This window comes from Poecilia reticulata, linkage group LG18 (genome assembly GCF_000633615.1).
Source record: "Poecilia reticulata strain Guanapo linkage group LG18, Guppy_female_1.0+MT, whole genome shotgun sequence".
NCBI lineage: Eukaryota > Metazoa > Chordata > Actinopteri > Cyprinodontiformes > Poeciliidae > Poecilia > Poecilia reticulata.
The window spans coordinates 19154728-19173961 of NC_024348.1; the positions used below are offsets into that span (position 1 = coordinate 19154728).

Consider the following 19234-nt stretch of genomic DNA (forward strand, 5'->3'; position numbering starts at 1 on the left):
ACACACTAAAGAAGAGAACACTTTAAACTGACTAACATTAGACTGAATATGAACTAAAGTAACAACAAAATGATAATACCAAAAAATCTCTATCAGTTGGGTTGTTAATTTGAACATGTTTTGTTGATTTTTTTTGTTGTTCTTTAATAAAGTTACGAACGTTTTGATAAGGAGTCAGAGGAGGACGTGCTGGTCTCAGGGCCCTGGCCGCGTCCAATGCTAAGATTGACTCAAAACCTCCCACGATGGTGCGATCGACATATTGCACCGCTGCTCTAGCAAAGAACAGTTCAGAAACAATATGAAATGGGGAAAAAAAGCAATTTATTAACTGATTAAGTCGTGCTTTAAATTGTTCTTGAAAAACGAATCCGTCACGGCTAATTAGTGGGTGCACTCATGGCTGCACAGTGAACCCGTTGATTTTTTACAGCAGACAGCCGCTCCCCTCTCTTGCAGGTACTGCGTACCCCCCGCTAAATCTTTTAGGAGTACGCAGTACCCTGCCGTACCCCCTTACTTTCACCCCTGATTAACGATGTAAGTTTGACAACTGTGCTGAAACAAAACCTCACACTATGTTTATTGTCTTCCATTAATGATGAAAGGTATGATGTTTTTGATCAGTGAAACAACAACAGTAATCTATTTTTTTCAGACTAAGTAAGACATTTGTAGAATGACATTTTCTCTCCAAATTCCAAGAGATGTGTTTTAAAATTTGGAATTAAATCATAGAACCAAGCTTCTGTGAATAAATGCCTTATTTCTTATGGACACAAGGGCTAAGGTATGAAAACTCCCGTGGGGGGTCTTATTTTTTGTGGGACTACATTGTCTAATCCCACATGTAATGAGAAAATAACACTACGAGCCAGAACATCAATTTGTTCAAGGGTAAAAATAATTCATATGAACCTTCTTCAGTGACTTTTTGAAATAGAGGAAATTAAAAATGCTTGATGATCTCCCCTTCTCTCTCATTACCCACTTTCCTGTCTAATCATTCTCAAATAAAGGCCACTAAAGCCAATAAAACCTTTAAAAAGTGTATCAAACTCTATATTCAGACAGCAAATCTTAAAATCAACTGTTATTGTCTGGATTAGTTTTTTTCCTGTGTTTCTTTAGTTTGCTGTGTTCTGTGGAGTCTCTGTGTTGTCCTGTCTGACCCTGATTGTTCCCAGGTGTGTCTCGTTCCGTGATTACCGCTGTGTATTTAATGCCACCTGTGTCTCTGTGTCTTTGTCGGGTCCTTGTCTAATGTTGTCATATTATGTCGTTTAGTCATCACAGTCGAACCGTCGTTTCCTGTCCTGTGTCAGCGTCAGCTCTCATCTCAGTCCCGTTTATGATCAGTTGCTACCAGTGACTAGCATTAGCTTCACTGTGCTACCTGCTCGTTGGACTGTTTGAGTTGTATTTTCGTCATTAAAGTCATTATTCATCTTCAACCTGGTCTGCCAGCTTCTTCCTCACCACCATATTATCGCAACATCGTGACAGATATTTTAACTAACTCTAACCTTTTGTTTTACTTTGGCTTCTTRTATTAGAATTTTATTGCTAAAATGTTGCTGCTTGATTTGGATTTGTTCCTAGTAGAATTATTTGGCTTAAGATTGTGGGACGCATATCTTAACCATCACAGTATTTATAATTTTATCTTTTGGACAATAAAGTATTTGAAGACATGAAGTTATGAAGTTATATATTTTTTCTTTTTTTTTGTCTCAGCTCCAGCAAACACAGAGGGCTTCAGAGCATCAGAACAAGATGAGACCAGCATCACTCTGCGATGGAATAAAGTCGGATTCAACATCAGCTTTGTTCTCCAGTTTAACGGCACAGAGACAAACATCAGTTCACCAGATGGAGACGGACCAGTGAAACACACAGTCACATCTCTGACCGCTCGGACAAACTACACATTCACCCTGTTCTCTGTGTTTGAGAACGTCAGAAGCAGTGGAGTCAGCATACTTGCAAATACTGGTAAGATACGTAAATCTGTTTCATACTTCATGGAGTGCATTAAGTTACATTATTTTTCCCATAAACTCAAAGTTTCAGTTGTTTAATGGCTTGAATTTAACCAAAGTCCTTTGTAAATTATCTTTGAATATATGAAAGATAATCCAACAGTAAGACATTTGTTATGTCTTAATGTTGTTGTTCTTTGATTTTTTTGGTGTATTGTGGACAAGTTAATTTTGAAATTACAAAAAAATGAATGATAGAAAATTTAATGAAATATGTGGTTTCTTTCATGCCGATAAAACTTCATTGATCAACAAACAGGTCCAAGTGAGTAAATAAAATTCTTTTTCTTTTTTTTCTATTTGGATAATCACTTATCCAAATAGATCTATCATATAAAAATTTAGACGTTTCAAATATTTAGATTTTATTTGAAAACAGTTATTGCTTTGTTCTTTAATAATCTACAATTTAATAGATTTATCTTATTTTCATGAATTATAAATGTCTAATTTTTGTTAACAGATTATGTTTTAGGATTGAATTTGAAGTTGGAGCTTCTTGGAGAAATGACTGAATCAGAGATGGAAGATGCTTTGATAGAGGTGAGCTAATATCTATTTAGATTTTTTTTAATGTTTATTTGTGTCTTTTTTTTTAACCTTTGACTCATGTGTTTTTCAATCCAGCTCTTCAGAGAATATAATCTGCCACCACAGTTTACTCTGAAAATCCTTTCTTCCAAACCTTCTGGATAATTCATCTGTAACGTTGTTTCCTTTTCCTGAAATAATGTGGTTTATTTTATGTACTAATTTCAATTGTAATGACTTTCCTTTGGGTAATATTTTAATCTCTTTTGGTTGATTAAGGACTGAGTTAAGATTTTCTTGTATTTGCATAAATTATATGTGTGCATTCTTCAATTTATGCCTCTAAATAAAGTTTTGGGGATCTATAAAATGTTTACTTGTATTGGAAAAAAAAATCTTTTGGAAGAAATATTGAAATTTAGATGCAGAAGCTTGAAAAAAAAATAAACCTAGGTGTGTGATGGTATACACACACAGGATGGCAAGCAAAACAAAGCAAAAGCATAAAAAATACAATTTAGGTCAATGTGACTCCATGTTGCTTCCCTGATCATTAAACTTTTAAGTACAGATTTATAACCATATAAATGCAATAAGTCTTCATGGTAATGGGGAAAAGCAAATGTTGTAAATAGGTATTGGGAAGAATTAACTTGAATGTATGAATCAACTGGATGTATTTACATGAAAATAGGATAGAAATGTTCCTTTCTCAAACTTTTTAAAATGTAATCAGGGTCGAGGTGGATTAGGGCTCATTTCTACTGTCCCTTACTTCCTAAGATCAACATGATCAGAACAGGAATCCAGAGAAACCCCTCTACTAGTTTTTAAATTGCAGACCACTTAATCAACATGGGGAACAAATATTTAGCTTTTTTTTTATTTTGCTCTTCCTTTGGTTTATTTTTTTGTATTTCTTTCTAATTCATGTAAAGCACTTTGTATTGCCTGGTTGCTGAAAATGTGCTGTATTAATAAAATTACCTTACCCAGCTTGCAGTGAAAGTGAAAGTCAAATGTTTGACATTTGAGCATTCGAATGTTAAATATGAATGTCGTCTGAATCTTCACTCCAAACATTCAGTCACTATGGCAAAACTTTATTTCCTGTAATTTTACATAATCAGTTTTAATATTTTTTTAAACATTTATGGTGGTTAACATTTTTGACAAAAATGGACTTATTCCCCATACAGGGAAAATCCTTGCATAGGGAAAGTGCAGGGAAACTAGCATGAAGTCAGAAAAACACTGGAATAACACAAGAATGATGATGGCGGATGGTGGAATTAACAATGATAATGTTTAGGATGTTTATGATAAGAAAAAAAATTGTGAATTGAAATTGAAAAAAAAAAAAAAATAGAACAGTTAGAAAATAGTTATAATTAATACCATCAAAAGTTGTAGCCAAAATATTCATAGAACTTGCATATTAAATCATCTTTAGCATCACCATCACAGTGTTTGCAGTCAGAGAGAGACTGAGCTCTTCTCAAATTGATGCAGTGGATCATTTCTATGGATCGGTCTGCATCAGGAAAAACTCTGGTCTGACAGCAGCAGCTCTTTATTTTGGAACTGGGCGGATGGTCAGTCAAGCCACGGCGGTAAAGTGTTTAGTGTCGTACTATTGTGAATCTAGAAAATGCCATGATGCAAACTGTGTTACTCATTCATCTGTTACAAACCAAGTGATGTATCCAGATCAAGTTTGAATCCTTCAAAAGTCCTTCATTCATCTCCTCTGGGTCTTCTTCCATTTTAGGCCTGGAACTGTTTCTCAGGATTAAGATTTATTCAGGATCAGGACTGAAATAATTACACTTACAATAAAATGGAAAGATTAGAAAAATATTCTGCATAATCAGGTATTGATCTGTCAATTGTTTTGGATAAAAAGAATCACAAACTAGTTTATTGGTGTCAGAAATCAAAGGATTTGTCTTGGCCTAATTTTGTCTAAAGTTTTGTTTTAATCCGAGAAAAAAAAATAGATGAATTAAGAGTCTTTTAAAACCACCAGAACCATCACTAAAAAGAGTTTTATTCCGGTCTGAAATCTGATTGTTCGCTCGTTTAGAAGCATTACATTTCTCCAAGGGAGGAATGACTGGCAAGATTAATCAGCTTTTGTCTAACCTGGTGTTCTCTCTCAAACTGGAAATTGCTGGTCACATAGGTCTTTTGGATTTTCTTGATTCCTGAGTTTTGACCTGAGAGCAGTTTGATCATGAAGCCTTGAGAGAAAGTTACTTAACAAAGCTAAAGTCTGAGCTGAATGGAGAAAATCCTGCTCAATCTTTCACAACGTGGGCAAGTAGGACGTGTGATTCAAATAAAAAGTTAAAGCAGATTAATCTGGCAGGGTGTTTAGTCCTGGGCCTGATCCAGTTGTATAAGGTATTATGATGGGTTTGAACTGGTCTCTTGCTGGAAAAGCTGCCTTACTGCCTTTCAGAGCAACCATGTCGACTTCAACCACAGCCTCAGTTCATGTTGTAGTTCAGTAATTAAAATATTTTAGTCCTGTATCAGCTCGTCATTACTGTTTGCAGGACAACGTCATGATAATTTTGGTGAATATAGATTCAATGCTTATTTGTCACAAAGAATAAAAACAGCATAAATAAACAAAACAATTTGGAAAGCATAAAACTACATTATAGTTTAGTAATTTTGTGTCTTAGTGCCACAAGATGAGACCAGAATCTATGAGCAGAGGAATAAAGTCAACATTGAGTTTATTCTCCAGTTTAAATAGAGAAATTAATTGATGCTCCTGGTGGAGATGGATCAGTAACTTACACAGCCTTACTGCTGTTTTCTGGCACTAGATTCACTTTCATTCTCTTCTCTGTGGTTGATAAAGTCAGAAGCAGTGGAGAACAACTTACAGCTGTCACTGGTGAGGTGTTTGATTTTATGTTATCTTTATTCTTGCTGATGGAAATTGTACTTAAGTATAAAGTTCTGTATTTGTCTGATGCAAAACAGAGTATTGTACTGACAGTGTTAGGCTTCATGTGGTGTAGATTTGAATTTGCATCATGAATAATTTCAGCTGCAGCATCTCAGATACCAGAGGAAAAAACAAGCTGCAATAAAACGACGCTGGCTTTCCGGTCTGAGTTCTTTGAATTAATTTGACTACCGTAAACAGAGTCTGGCTGTGTCTCCAGCTCTATTAAAAAACAACCATAAACCCAAAACAAAGTCCTTCGAAAGTAACTATTAATTAGTGACTTCCTTCATGCATTAGAACAGGCGTCTCCAACCCTAGTCCTTCAGAGCTACTCTCCTGCAGGTTTTAGATCAAACAACTGAAACAACTGAATTTCTCTTTACCAGGCCTTTACTACACTTGATGTCCTGCTGAAGATTATCTCTCATATTACACTGTGAGGACTTGGTGACAGTTTTACCAAATGAAGCACTGAAACATTTTTCAGATAAATTACATGTTTAGAGTAAAAATACATGTTCAGAGTTCGGTCTCCTGCGGGAAGTGAGAGAGAAGGACAGAGCGAGGCAGCATCATTGATAGGATGGATATAAATTACGTGACTTCTCGTGCGCCACACCTGCGCCATTACTGTCCATTGAGTCAACATTATGGGTGGTCAGAAAAATACCACAGTGACACAAAGAATCTGAAAAATGGACGCAATAATTAGTGGTTAATTCAACCCTATGAATTAGATAACGAGGGCTTCAGATTTAACAGGTGAGGAAAAAGTTTTAACTTAAAGAAAACCTTGAAAAAGTGAGCAGTGGGTCAGTTATGCTAGCCTAACTGTTACTAGCCTTCTATTGACTTTGATAACCTTAGCATGTGCTGCGCAGTTCGGTGTGTTTTGGTTCCGTTAGCACTAAAACAGGTCAACCCGCCCACCAAGTCATCAGTAGAGCAGCTGTTTAAAGCTGCACCTGTTGTTGAAGAGCTACTATTGTGAGACCTTTATATTTTACAGTGAAACTTCCATCATATGTTTTCAGTATACTTTTTTTCTACAAACAATTGAATATAATATCTTATGTGCCTTGTCAGATGTATGGTAGTGACATGATGGAGTCACTTGTGATTTTTTTTTATTTTTTTAAAGAACCTCAAAATGCAGAAGACTTCAGGTCATCCATTCAAGATGAGAGCAGCATCACTCTGCAGTGGAGTAAAATCAACATCAACACCAGCTTTGTTCTCCAGTTTAACGGATCAGATACATTCATCAGAGCACCAGATGGAGATGGACCAGTGAACCACACAGTCTCTGTTCTCACTGCTGGAACCAGATACACATTCAGTCTCTTCTCTGTTTGAGAACGTCAGAAGCAGTGGAGTACAACTTAATGCTGTCACAGGTAAGATATGTAGCTTAATTCCCACATGGCTTTAATTTAAGATCTGTGCAGTTTTATTTTATTTTATTTTATTTGGCAAATTCCATGTTATACAAGTATAACAGCATCTTAAATTTAGGTAGAGTGTATATGTTTTTATTTTTTGTTTTGTGTGAAACTAAGAGAGTAGCGTACAGACATTTATTTTGCAACAGTTTTCAAAGTATTGAAATTTGATTTAAAACATTGAAACAGAGAGCAAATGGGCATAAAGTTTCAACAGGTAGACTTCACATCCTTGAATCAATCAAGATATGTGTCAACATGCACTAAGTTATGCAGATTACTGGAACATCCTTTTTCATATAAGTAATTTCAAAACTTTTTTTCAAAGCTCCTAAAAGCACAGAAGCTCTAAGAGCATCAAAACAAAATGACACCAGAATTTGATCATAATTTTGTCAATAAAGTGTTGCAAGAATTAACTGTGAAATTATGTCTTAAGCTTGTCCAATTATGGTAACATATGATCACTGTAGGCACATTTCCCATAGTCAGACATTATGAGAAACAGGACCAATTGGAAAAGAAATATGTAATCATCTTTATTTTTGATAATATTTTAAATTGTTTTTACAGCTGTATTTTTATATAATTATATTCATAAGGACAAAAAGGAATGACCTCTGACAGTAGCTAAAACAATTATATTTATATTTATTTTATTTATTTTTTACATGTAATTCTGCTTCTTAGCTGATAGGAGGCAACAAAAGTCCAGAATTGGCAGTAGTGCACATCTGTTCCAGTTTGAAAGGTTTTTTTTGCCAAAGACTGTTGACTGTCATATATTATAGGCCTTTGGTAATTTGCATTGCACAACAAGTTATTTATTTTTGAGCAGTAGTTTTTGAAACTGCTTAATAGCTTATTAGCCTACTTCAGTACCAATAAATAAGTGCCAAGTCGCATCAAACTGGACCCAGAAGACTAGACAAGATAGAAGTTTGGTTTTCTTAAGCTTTCCATAACCCACTACTGTTGAGCGTCTAAAAGATCCACATGCACTGAGGGCTGTAATACCATAAAGTATTGAATCACACTAAGTTATAGCACTTTTTCTGAATGTTAATTTCAATAAGAGGTTACCAAATTTTGAAATGAATACTGTAGCACATTTTAAGTTGCTAGTTGTTCAACAGGAAGTTAAAAATACTCATGATTCTTCTGCATAACCTGCACGCAAACGTTTCCACCATCAGCTCTCTCCACCAATCAAAATCTTGTACTGCACTTCCCTGTTCTTCTGTGTCTGTCATGGTTTTTGTTATGCATGGGTAGAGCACGTGTGGTGTGTGCGTTTGTGGCTTAATAGTTCTTAATATACCTTAAAAAAGGTATATTGAGACGATGGTAATGAAGACGAAGAGAACTGGAATAAATAAATTCTTGACATTACGTGGTTCCTTTGTTCTGGGGTAACTGTTAGTGAAGTTCACAGATGAATATGAGAAGGAACTGAGGAAAATAAGCAATCCCAGGATGAAAAAGTAATGTATGCCTGTAGGAATTTGAAATCCCCAGTTTCCAGAATGTAATTGCCCCATTATATTAGTTTTATGAAAAAGTTTCAACTCAATGAAAACATGACCTGAAGGACAAGTGAACCATAGTTTCATGATTCATTGTTTTCCTCTCAACAGCTGGAGATGCAAACAGTCAGCAGTTTCCTTAGTGTGACAAAGTTTATTGATGTTAAAGCAAAACTAAAATAATTAATCATGAAATGAAAAGATCCTTATTGTAGACTAAGGTCCCTCTTAATATCTGCTCCACTCCATCTCTTTCTACACCTCTGATAGTTTTATTAGTCAAATAGCTATTGATTTATTAGTGTGATTAGATAAAGCCTTTGCTTCTACACAAAGAACAGTCACATCTTCTACGAGTGTCCACAGTATTCTCTTTAAAACAATTTATTTTCTATCCTAACAAAAACATCTACGGTGTATTTTTTTTATAAAGAAATGAATAGTCTTTATTTCAGTAAAAGAAGCTCTGGTTATTTATGAGGAATGTGGTTTGTCGGGAACCTTAAGTTTAAGAACAAGGAAGTGTTTGCTAAAGTCAGATTTATGGTGAGATGATCTTTGATCAAGAAGCATTTTGTTTTGTTGCATTGTTAATATTATGTTCTTTAGATTTTTAGGGCTCTAAATTAATTTTTTTTCATTCCTCCAGCTTCTCTAGCTTTGTGTTTGGGTCTTCCAACCATTTCATTATGACAAATGGTTCACCAGACAAAAAGACCTTTAAGCTTTATTACAGCTTAGGATAGTTTCTCCAACAATTTAAAAGCACCTAATTTATGATACAGTTGTTCCCACGTCATGGATCTGAGCATTCTGGCAACTTTTGATCAACATTTCTTGTTCACCTCTGATACACCCAGAAATCTGGAAAATAATCTGAATATTTCTACAGATGACTGGACTCTGTGGTGCTCTTATGCTGCTGACCTCCTGGTTAGACTCATGACCTTTTAGTCTCTCAAACTATAATGTTGACAACAAAATGTTGATGAAACAGCCCTAAGAATGCAAAGTGAACTTCTATGAACTCTAGTAGTGTTAAGCACCTGCACATCATAACTTCTCTGTTTTTTTTTGTGACACCTTATATTTTAAAATTATGCTCATCCTCATTCTTGTACTGTCAGATGTGCTGGCAGCTCATAAAAAGCAACTTTTCCATGAATACCACACCCACCTGAAATACCTTTAAACTTGCAGAGCATCTCAGTACTTTGCTTATTATTTGCTTTGAAGCTTATCAACTTGTCTATGTTGTGAAATGCATCCGTAGCGTTTGGATATAGAAATCATCTGGATACTCTATTTTATCTCAAGCGTTCATTGATGGATTACAGGCTCATCCTGTTTGGGCTCATAGGTTTGTGTCCGTTTTCTTATGAGTTCTTATAACCTTTTTTTTTTTTCTTTTTTTTTTTTTTTTTTTTTTTTTTTTTTTTTTTTTTTTTACATTTTCCTGGGTTCAAATCCCAGGACAGACCTGCTTACATGTTCTGTCTGTCTTTGTCTTAATAGTTATTTTTCTTAAATTCATCATGTTCAGATGTTTACATGTGTTTCCATTTGTTAGAATCACTCTTGAGACCATATGACAAAGATAAACTGTTTTGCGTATCCATCCATAACTTGCTGCTCATTTCTTCTTCATAGGTCTAGTTGTGCATTTTTTGTTTGTAGCTTGAACAAACATTTTCTATTGTGCTTAGTTCAGGGCTTTGTGATGGTTACTCCAAAACATTAACTTTGCTGTTTGTTCTTGCTAATTATTGGTGCCATTCAGAAGTAAGACTTTGTTACTAAGTTATAACTTCAAGTGTGATGTCTTGAACCGATATTTTCATTAAATTTCCAGCTTCCACCTTATTTTTCAGTTGTTACTAAAAATTAAGGTATTTTTTTTTTCTGGGCTCATTTTCAATCTGTAGTTTGGCTTATTTTTATTTCTTGTGAAGTAATAATGTGATTTTTCTCACTAAATTCTTTTTTAGCCGATGTGGGTAAGGGACATATTTCACTGTGGAAAACTGAAACCATTTCAGCATCTTTGATAAAGTCTTTAGAACAAAGTTTTAGTTTTGCACATTTAAGCAGTGTGTCCCCAGGTGAACCTCCATTTAACGCTGATCTTGGCTAATAAACCAATGACATCCTATTTATTTAACATTTCATATTTTATTGGCATGCTAATCTTACTTAACTTGATAAAAGTTAAATAAGTATCTCGCTCATTATTCTATCATTTAGGAACTGTATACCTGCTTTAGTTTAAATTATATATTTGAGTACATTGTGTTGGTTTTCTGCTCACATATTTTGATTGTGTTGTGCTGGCAGTTTTTCTCCCAACAGCTTCATTAGTTAAATCATGTAATGACTTTAAAACCTGCTGACCTCTAGTGAAGCTGTCCACCATGTTTTACATATTTTCATTATTCAAAAAAGCTGAATTAATAATTCATTAACACTGAAGTTTGATTTGCAAAGAAGGTAATTGAGTCGTTTATGTATATTAGTGCCAGAACACTGGAGATGAACAAACCTGCTTTGAAGGTTACTTTGCAGTTCCTTCCTGCTTACCAAGGCCTTTTAAACTACACAGGTGACAGAAATTACATTAAAACAAATTCTAGAAGGGCCTTATGACAAATTGTAGACCTGAATGTCAAAAGTAACGGCAAACAAAATGTAATTGAGTTTTTTTTTGTTTTTTTTTGGGGTGGGGGTGGGGGGGGGAATTATTAAGCTTGGCTAACAAGGCTGATTAAATGCGTTTAATCACTATTTTTCCTGACATTTTCCACAGAAAAAACACTTGGAAGAAATAAGTAAGATTAATGCAATGCCTGTAATTCAATGCTGTTAAAGTTTAATCGGTTTTATTTCAGGCGCCCTGCTCAGTGTTGCTAGCGCCCAAAGCCATCAGTACTACTTTGTGAACACTTTGCTAACATGGACAGAAGCTCAGAGTGTCTGCAGACGGAACTACACTGATCTGGCCACCATTGAAAGCACAGCTGATGTTGATAACTTTCTAAGTACCACCTCCGGTTATACAGGTGAGTTTTCAACTTGAAAAAAGGAAGACAACACAGATATAAACAAACCCTGCGTTATTTTATCAGTATTACTGAAAGTCTTATAATATGTAACAGTAAACATGTTTCACTGAAGCTTCTAAATATAATAAACATGTTTTTTTATTATTTAGGCAAGGCATGGATCGGTCTTTATGAAAACTTAACAAACAGCTGGAAATGGTCCCTAAATGACAGCAGCTTCTATGGTCCTGGAGAAAATTCATTTAGGAACTGGTATCCTGGCGAGCCCAATGACGCTCAAGGACAACAGTATTGTGTCATGTTTTACGGCTCTAGTATTAACCTTCTGGGTCAATGGGATGACGATTGGTGCACAGTCGTAAGGAAATTTGTGTGCTATAGGGGTAAGTAAACATATATATAAAGAAGTATAATACATACATTAAAATATATTTTCTTTTAGTTTTTAGTTTTCTTATTCTACATTTTATCTATACATTTACAGGTACAGTAGGTGGATCACCATCCTATGTTTTGAGTAGCAATTCATTAACCTGGACAGGAGCTCAGCAATTCTGCCGTCAGTATTATGTTGACCTGGCCAGGTAAATAATAAGACTGTATCTTACAGCAAATACTGCATTAATGCATTAATAATCTCTATAAAGAGGGATTGTAGTTCTGGTTTATGAATTCTACAGACATTTTCCTCTGGGCTTTTGTTTTGTCATTAAAGAAGTTGGTGGGTTATTCTTTCTCTTTGTAAACACTTGGTCCTGGTTTGTTTTGGCATGAAGAACAGTGAATTGTTTCTTACTGTTGTTTTCCATTTACTTCCCGTTACTCCTGTTGCTGTGTTATGCGAGCTGTATTCCTGTATTTCTGGTAACTCTTATCTTTTGTCATACTTTGTTTTTTCTTTCCGTGTATCAGTCTTTCCTTTAACTATTTTTTTCTACCTGCTTTTTATACAGCTGCCTGTTTATTAAACTAATCTTTTTAATTCAATGAACACATCGTCTAATGCGACGTTTTAAGTGACTGCTACCTTTATGCAAATTAGAAAACTAAGAATTCAAAGTACTTACATCATAAAAAATTAAAGCTGCAGTATCTTAACGTTTTAGGCCAGTAAAAACCAGCCCGGTGTTCTATGCTTTGATTCTTACACAGAGTCTGTGTTCTCAGCTTTTGAGAAATGGTTGCTCCATTGATGCATGGACTCTGTTGAAGTCTTACACTTTACCCAGTCACTAATGTTTGATGTATGTTGTGTGCCAGTTCAATACTATGAAGCGTACCAGAAATTTCCTGAAGTGTGAAACAACCATCATTCACTATGAAGAGAGACGTGCCGACCCTAATGAGACGGCTGTTAAAGATAGTTTAATAGTTGGAAGTGTGACCAACATGGACTGAACAGCTTTGTTTACTACATCTGCTGCTATTGCTAAAACTACTGGTGGACTGCGATGATAAAATATCGCCAAAAATCAACATCAACGCTCAGAATGTCTTCTGTTTGCTTATTTAGCCCAGTAGAAATTCTGCCAGTGGGAATCCAAGTCAATTGGAGAAAGCCCAGTCTGTGCCATAAACGAGACTTGAATCGAGAGGAATAGCACAGGAAGGCAACTGCCAGGATAGTAACTTTTATAAGAAATATATTTTTAAGTACTTGCTGAAATTGTCATCATGTTGTGACGGTATGAGGCAGATAATCTGTAAAAAGAACAAGATCCTCCGCTTTTTTCCTGTGCTTTAACTGCTGTCTGAAGAAATGCACCGTGCCCAATGACAAACAACCAATCAGGGCCAGTAGGAGCATCTTAGCGCCGTCAGTCAACTCCTCATGAATGAACTGCTAAATGTGCCAACAGCGGAGAAACAATTCACCATCACAGTAAAACCATTTACTCACTGTTACCTGTGGCTGTGCTAACTAGTCTTAGCATTCATAGCAAGTTTTGCTGCCTTCCTGTTATCAAATGTACCTCATAAGTATTTTTGCTTACCGAATTCATTACTGGAAATATTTGGCTGTTCAAACAGGTTTTGTTTTAACTTGTTGAATGCAGAACAAAATTTGATGTAATCACACATATTCAGTAGAGTGAAACAGAAATTATTTCAATACTTCACATTTGAAAACATTTTTTTTTAGTTTGCATCACACATCACTCTGTGAACATTGCCATATTTCCAAGATGGAAAAAATACACATTAAATAAAATATACTAGCATTGAATCTAACAGTCTTAAAGGCGATTTCCCCTGCAATTTAACTATCTAGAGCAGTGCTTCTCAACCCTGGTCCTCACTGCCCCAGTTCCCTGCATGTTTTAGGTGTTTCCCTTCTACCACACACCTGAATTGTATCTCTGGGTGATTAACAGGTTTCTGCAGTACTTGATGGTCATGCAATCATTTGAATCAGGTGTTCTGGAATAGAGGCACATCTAAAACATGCAGAGCAGGGGGCGGTGAAGACCAGGGTTGAGAAACACTGATCTAGAGACAAGATTATATATTTAGCTGTTACCACCTTAGTAAAAAAGTATACTTTAGTGTACTAAATTTTAACACACTTTAGCATACTTTGATTGATGTACTTAAACTGTACTATTTTTAAACTTTTTTTGTGCTTAGTATATTTTAATAGTATTTAAATAATATTAAATTACAATTTTTAGTATACTTAGTATACTTTAACATACTTTTTTGGAACAACTTCAAGTTGTACTTGGTGTACTTTAAGTATATTTTTTTATGTACTATTTATTAGAGGTGTGACGATCGATCGGCCACTGATCATAATCGGCCGGTTTCCGTGAAAAAGCGTATGATCGGTGATCGCCGATCACGGTCTCTTGTTGCCGATCACACAAACCGATCACCTGCTTCTCATTTCTCAGCCTGCCTGTGCAGCTGGTCTCCTCTTTCCTTCACTCTGCGCAAACGCGCAGCAACAAATTCTAAGCGATGTGGAACTATAACGCACTGAGTGAATGGGGACGTTTGCATGTTGCAGCGGAAAATTGAAGCACGTGGGGTGAAGCAGGTCAAAATGCATCAACACAGCGAATCTAATATGGCCAGATTTTTGCACAGCTTTTGGCTTTTAAAGACTATGGTCTTAAACTTTTAATCAGTTGAAAAAAATTGAGTGTAAATGCAGTTTTCAGAAAATTCCCTGCTCAAAAGTTTTTGTCTCTTGCGCTGATTTTTTTTCCTTTAACATTGTGAAGCTCTACTTGGAACCTTCTTAAGATCCAGTAGTGCAAAATGCAAATTCTTGCAATTTTTTGACTGGTCTTAAGATTTTGATCAGGAGTGTATTTTCTTCACTTAAAGTATACTTTTCTTTAATATATTAAGTGTATTTTGGTTCAATTATGTTTAAGTGTGTTTAAAGTTATAATTTCAAAATTGGTACAAGCATACTTTTAGTATATAGAGGTAGTACTTAGTATACTTAAAATATACTTTCACAAATGTAAGTATGTTTGAAATATACTTAAGTATACTTTTTTTTAACCTGGGCAAAAATAAAATGTATGTCTTTTATGTGGCTAAAAGTTAGTTCAGTAGAAAGTGGCACTAATGTTCTAACAGAAATCAAGCGAAGGACAAACATACAGCACATATAAGATAGAAAAAAGGCCTGATGCTACATTGTGACTAATAAAATGACTCGGGGAACTAAAATGTCCTTTTCAAAAGAAACTATGAATGGTTGAGACTTTACAGACGAAAAATGTTAAAAGTAATTAATAAAGAACACATCAATTTTCTGAATTCAATTTTCCTGAAAAGAAAACATTTGTTTAAAAATTATATCTCTAAAAAGGAACCAAACCATTTTCTGTTCCACTCCCACAGAAAAATTAAGACATGAAATTCATAATTATGTATGACGTTTTTCCTGTAATGACTTTCTGCAAAAATAAATTCAAAATAATAAATCTCAATTCCTGAGTTTTGTGACTGAGATTTTGAGACAATTGCAACTTAATTAATGTTTTTAGAAATATTTTAAAAGCTGGATCTTGTACTTTTTAGTTTTGATATAATTACATTTTATCTTCTAACAGGGGAATTAAAGTTATATTAAGATATTAACAATTTAATCCTTAGGTTTAGTTTTTACTTACAAATACCACTTTCTAAATATCACCATTTTTAAGAGGGTGCTTAAATATTGCAACATAACAAAAGCCCCATCTTTATACCAATATGTTAATAGGTTAATTTAAGATTTGAAATTCCAATTTGGTTAATTTGACTAATTCTTCTGTTTTGCCCCACATGTTATATTAGGGGGTTAAGGTTAGGACAATTCCAAGGACTACTTACCGACAGGGGACCCTTTGCAATTTTTCTTTCTTTTGTTCATAGAAATAAAATAAAAAATAGGGCCCTTTCAGTTACAAAATTAATCATTTTGTGTTTTCTAAAATTGTTTTTAGCAGAAAAAATTTTATATTACCACACCAAGACCAGAAAGCACACATCCATATTTACCCTGAACACACCGTGGATCTTCAGAAATGGTTCGTTCCTGCTTAGTGCACATGATGGTAATGGTGTTCAGCAGCAGTCAGTGGAAGACAAGAATGACCGTAGCAGTTACTATGCTACTAAAAAAAATTATAAAATCAGGTTTTCAAAGAAATAGAAAGAGGGAGAGAGAGAGAAAAAGGTAAGAGTGTCAATTTGCAACCCAGTTTTTCTCCGAGAGGTGGGTAGACTGAGATTATCAACCATTTAGCATAGCTACAGACTACTGTTTGCCTCCATAGCATGTAATAAATTAAGTAAAGAAATTACCAATATATTCACATATTTCACTTGTCCTTGTACCATTTTACCACATTTAACGGGTGAGTCAGTCAGCAGCAGCTCAAACCCACATCCTTCCTGACCTGTCCATTCCTGAATGAAATTAAAGCTGCAGTATGTAGCTTTTATAAAAACATATTTGTTAAAACTGTCATTATGTTGTGACAGTATGGTACGAGAGGTAATCTGTGAAAAATCTATTTCCTCTGCCTTCTCCCGGTGCTAGAAACAACCAGTCATCTACAGGAGAGTTTTAGTGCTGTCAATCACAATCTCATGTGGTGCTGCTCATCCTTCCTCCTCCTTGCTCTGTGTTATTCTGTAGTCAGCATAGCCTGTTGTGAATGCTCAGTCTAGTTAGCATAGCTACCAATGACAGCAGATAAACAGCTTTCCTGTAATGATAAGTTGTCTTTCCACCATTAGCAAAGTTAGCAACAAATGAAGTTGATGGAGTTAAACATTTATGTTTTTGAGGTTGATGCACTAGAGCGTCCTCCTGGTTCTGATTGTTTGTTTTGGCCGGAACGATGCATTACTTTAGTTAGGTTGATTCTGTTCTCCGTTGGTCACCGTTGAATTGTTTGGACAGAGTCAACACATCTGTTCAAGAGCTCATGATCCTAATATACATAAAATTAACTTACCATTCCAAGAAAGTAATTAACATAAAATGTAATAATCTCTCGTACAGCCGTCTTCTTTGTTGACATCCGTCATTTCTCGAATCATTACATATTTGTAAAAAAAACAACTGATTATTTTAGTTTAGATTTAATGGCTGAAGCGAAATGAAACACTGTGGATTTTTAATTATTACTATTTATGTTTTTCTTGAGTATTAAAAACAGAAACAAACAAAAGACAACACAGCTATTGTCTTTTTGTGTGTTTGTATTGAAACAGAAAAATCAAAAGAAACCCAACACAGATTAGTTTTCCTTATGTACTGTATTTAATATGATGGTTTATTCATGTTACTTTCTCTTGCCAGTATACGAAATCAGGCAGAAAATGAAATCATCAGAAACCTTATAGGTGCCAACATTGTTTGGATTGGACTGTATCGGGAAATGCTGTGGTCTGATGGCAGCGACTCTCTGTTTCGATACTGGGCAAATGGCGAGCCCAATGCACCATCTGGTGAACAGTGTGTTGCTGGATCATTTAGTGACTCTGGAAGATGGTCGGATGAAAGTTGCAGCCTGAGTTATCCATTCGTCTGCTACAAACCAAGTAATGTATTTTATAATTCCTAAGTTTACATCAGGAAATATTATGTTGGGAAGATTTATGTTATGTAACACAGAACAAATAAACGTTTTCTGAAAGTATAGCTTTTAACAAATTAAAGAAATGACAAAAACCCACATTTTACTGTAAAAACATTAAAATGTGTTTGGACACATTCCTATTTAATTTGTTACTGTTTGTATTGTTTTTATCTTAGTTCCACCAAATGCCAAAGGTTTTACAGCTTCAACACGGAATGACAGCAGCATCACTCTGCAGTGGAACAATATCAACATCATCAACACCAGCTTTGTTCTCCTATTTAATGGTGTGGAGACATTCATCAGAGCCCCAGATGGAGATGGACCAGTAAACTACACAGTCTCATCTCTCTCTCCTGCAACAAACTACACATTCACTCTCTTCTCTGTTCTTGACAACGTCAGGAGCAGTGGCATCAAAATTACTGCAGCTACTGGTAAGACTTTACATTTTATTAGGAAGCAAATATATTTTAATGCCAGAAGTCAGTGAGTCTGTAGTCTCTGGTTATTGAAAATGGTTTATTTGCTTTGGAGGGGAAAAGCGCACGACTCGTATACGTCCTCAGCCCTGGCTTGTTGACCTTTGCCACATCTTCCCCTCTCTCATATAATCCAGTTTTTTGTTTGACCACTTTTACAGTTTACTCTTAAACCTGCTCTGTAACAAGAGTATGAAACACGAGTCTCATTGAAGGACAGCAAAGTTTACTACAATTTTTTTCAGATAGAGACGGACCAGTGAACCACACAGTTTCATCTCTCACTGCTGGAAATAAATACACATTCACTCTCTTCTCTATGAGAACGTCAGAAGCAGTGTACATTTTAAGCTGTTAATGGTGGGATATAAAGACTTTAATTTATTCACAACCAAAGTAAACAATACTTTTTCCTCCAAAGACTTGAATCTCCCTTTGTCACTCATTGGCTATAATCAATGATACTCATAATAGGACCAATTTGTCAAATTTCAGGATCAACAGACAATATTTAAAGTTCCAGTTGTTTAGAAAATATATCAAAGTTTAGATCTACAGAAAACAGGACGGTACTCCATCTGTATGTCATGAGCCTACCCAGTTTTGGTATAAACTTGAGAAAACTCACTTTGTTCATGAATGTAAATATGAATAACCGGCACAGAGTCAAACTGTACAAGAGTTTCAACAAGAGATTAAATAGATTCACAAAGTAATTTCAAGGTCTTTCTGTTACTCTAACCATCCAATTCAATAACTAGCATTGCCACAATTTTAGAAGTATTTCTAAAACAAAGAGACAAGTTCTGAATATTTTGGTCAAAAAAATTTGACTATTTTTTCCAACTTGTTCTCAGCTCCTGTAAACACAGAAGCCTTCAGAGCATCAGATCAAGATGAGAGCAGCATCACTCTGCAGTGGAATAAAATCAACAACAGCACCAGCTTTGTTCTCCAGTTTAACGGATCAGATACATTCATCAGACCACCAGATGGAGATGGACCAATGAACTACACAGTTTCATCTCTCACTGCTGGAACCAGATATACATTCACTCTCTTCTCTGTGTTTGAGAACGTCAGAAGCAG

The 19234-nt window shown here is 35.2% G+C and overlaps 1 protein-coding gene across 1 annotated transcript in view; it reads left to right on the forward strand.

Moving 5' to 3' along the window:
* Positions 1-19234, forward strand: part of LOC103480796 (receptor-type tyrosine-protein phosphatase H-like) — a 63602-nt gene that overhangs the window by 20780 nt on the left and 23588 nt on the right. Inside the window, exon 4 of the mRNA XM_017310334.1 lies at positions 5024-5030. Coding sequence (XP_017165823.1) covers positions 5024-5030 — 7 coding nt within the window. The remainder of the gene's footprint in view (positions 1-5023; positions 5031-19234) is intronic.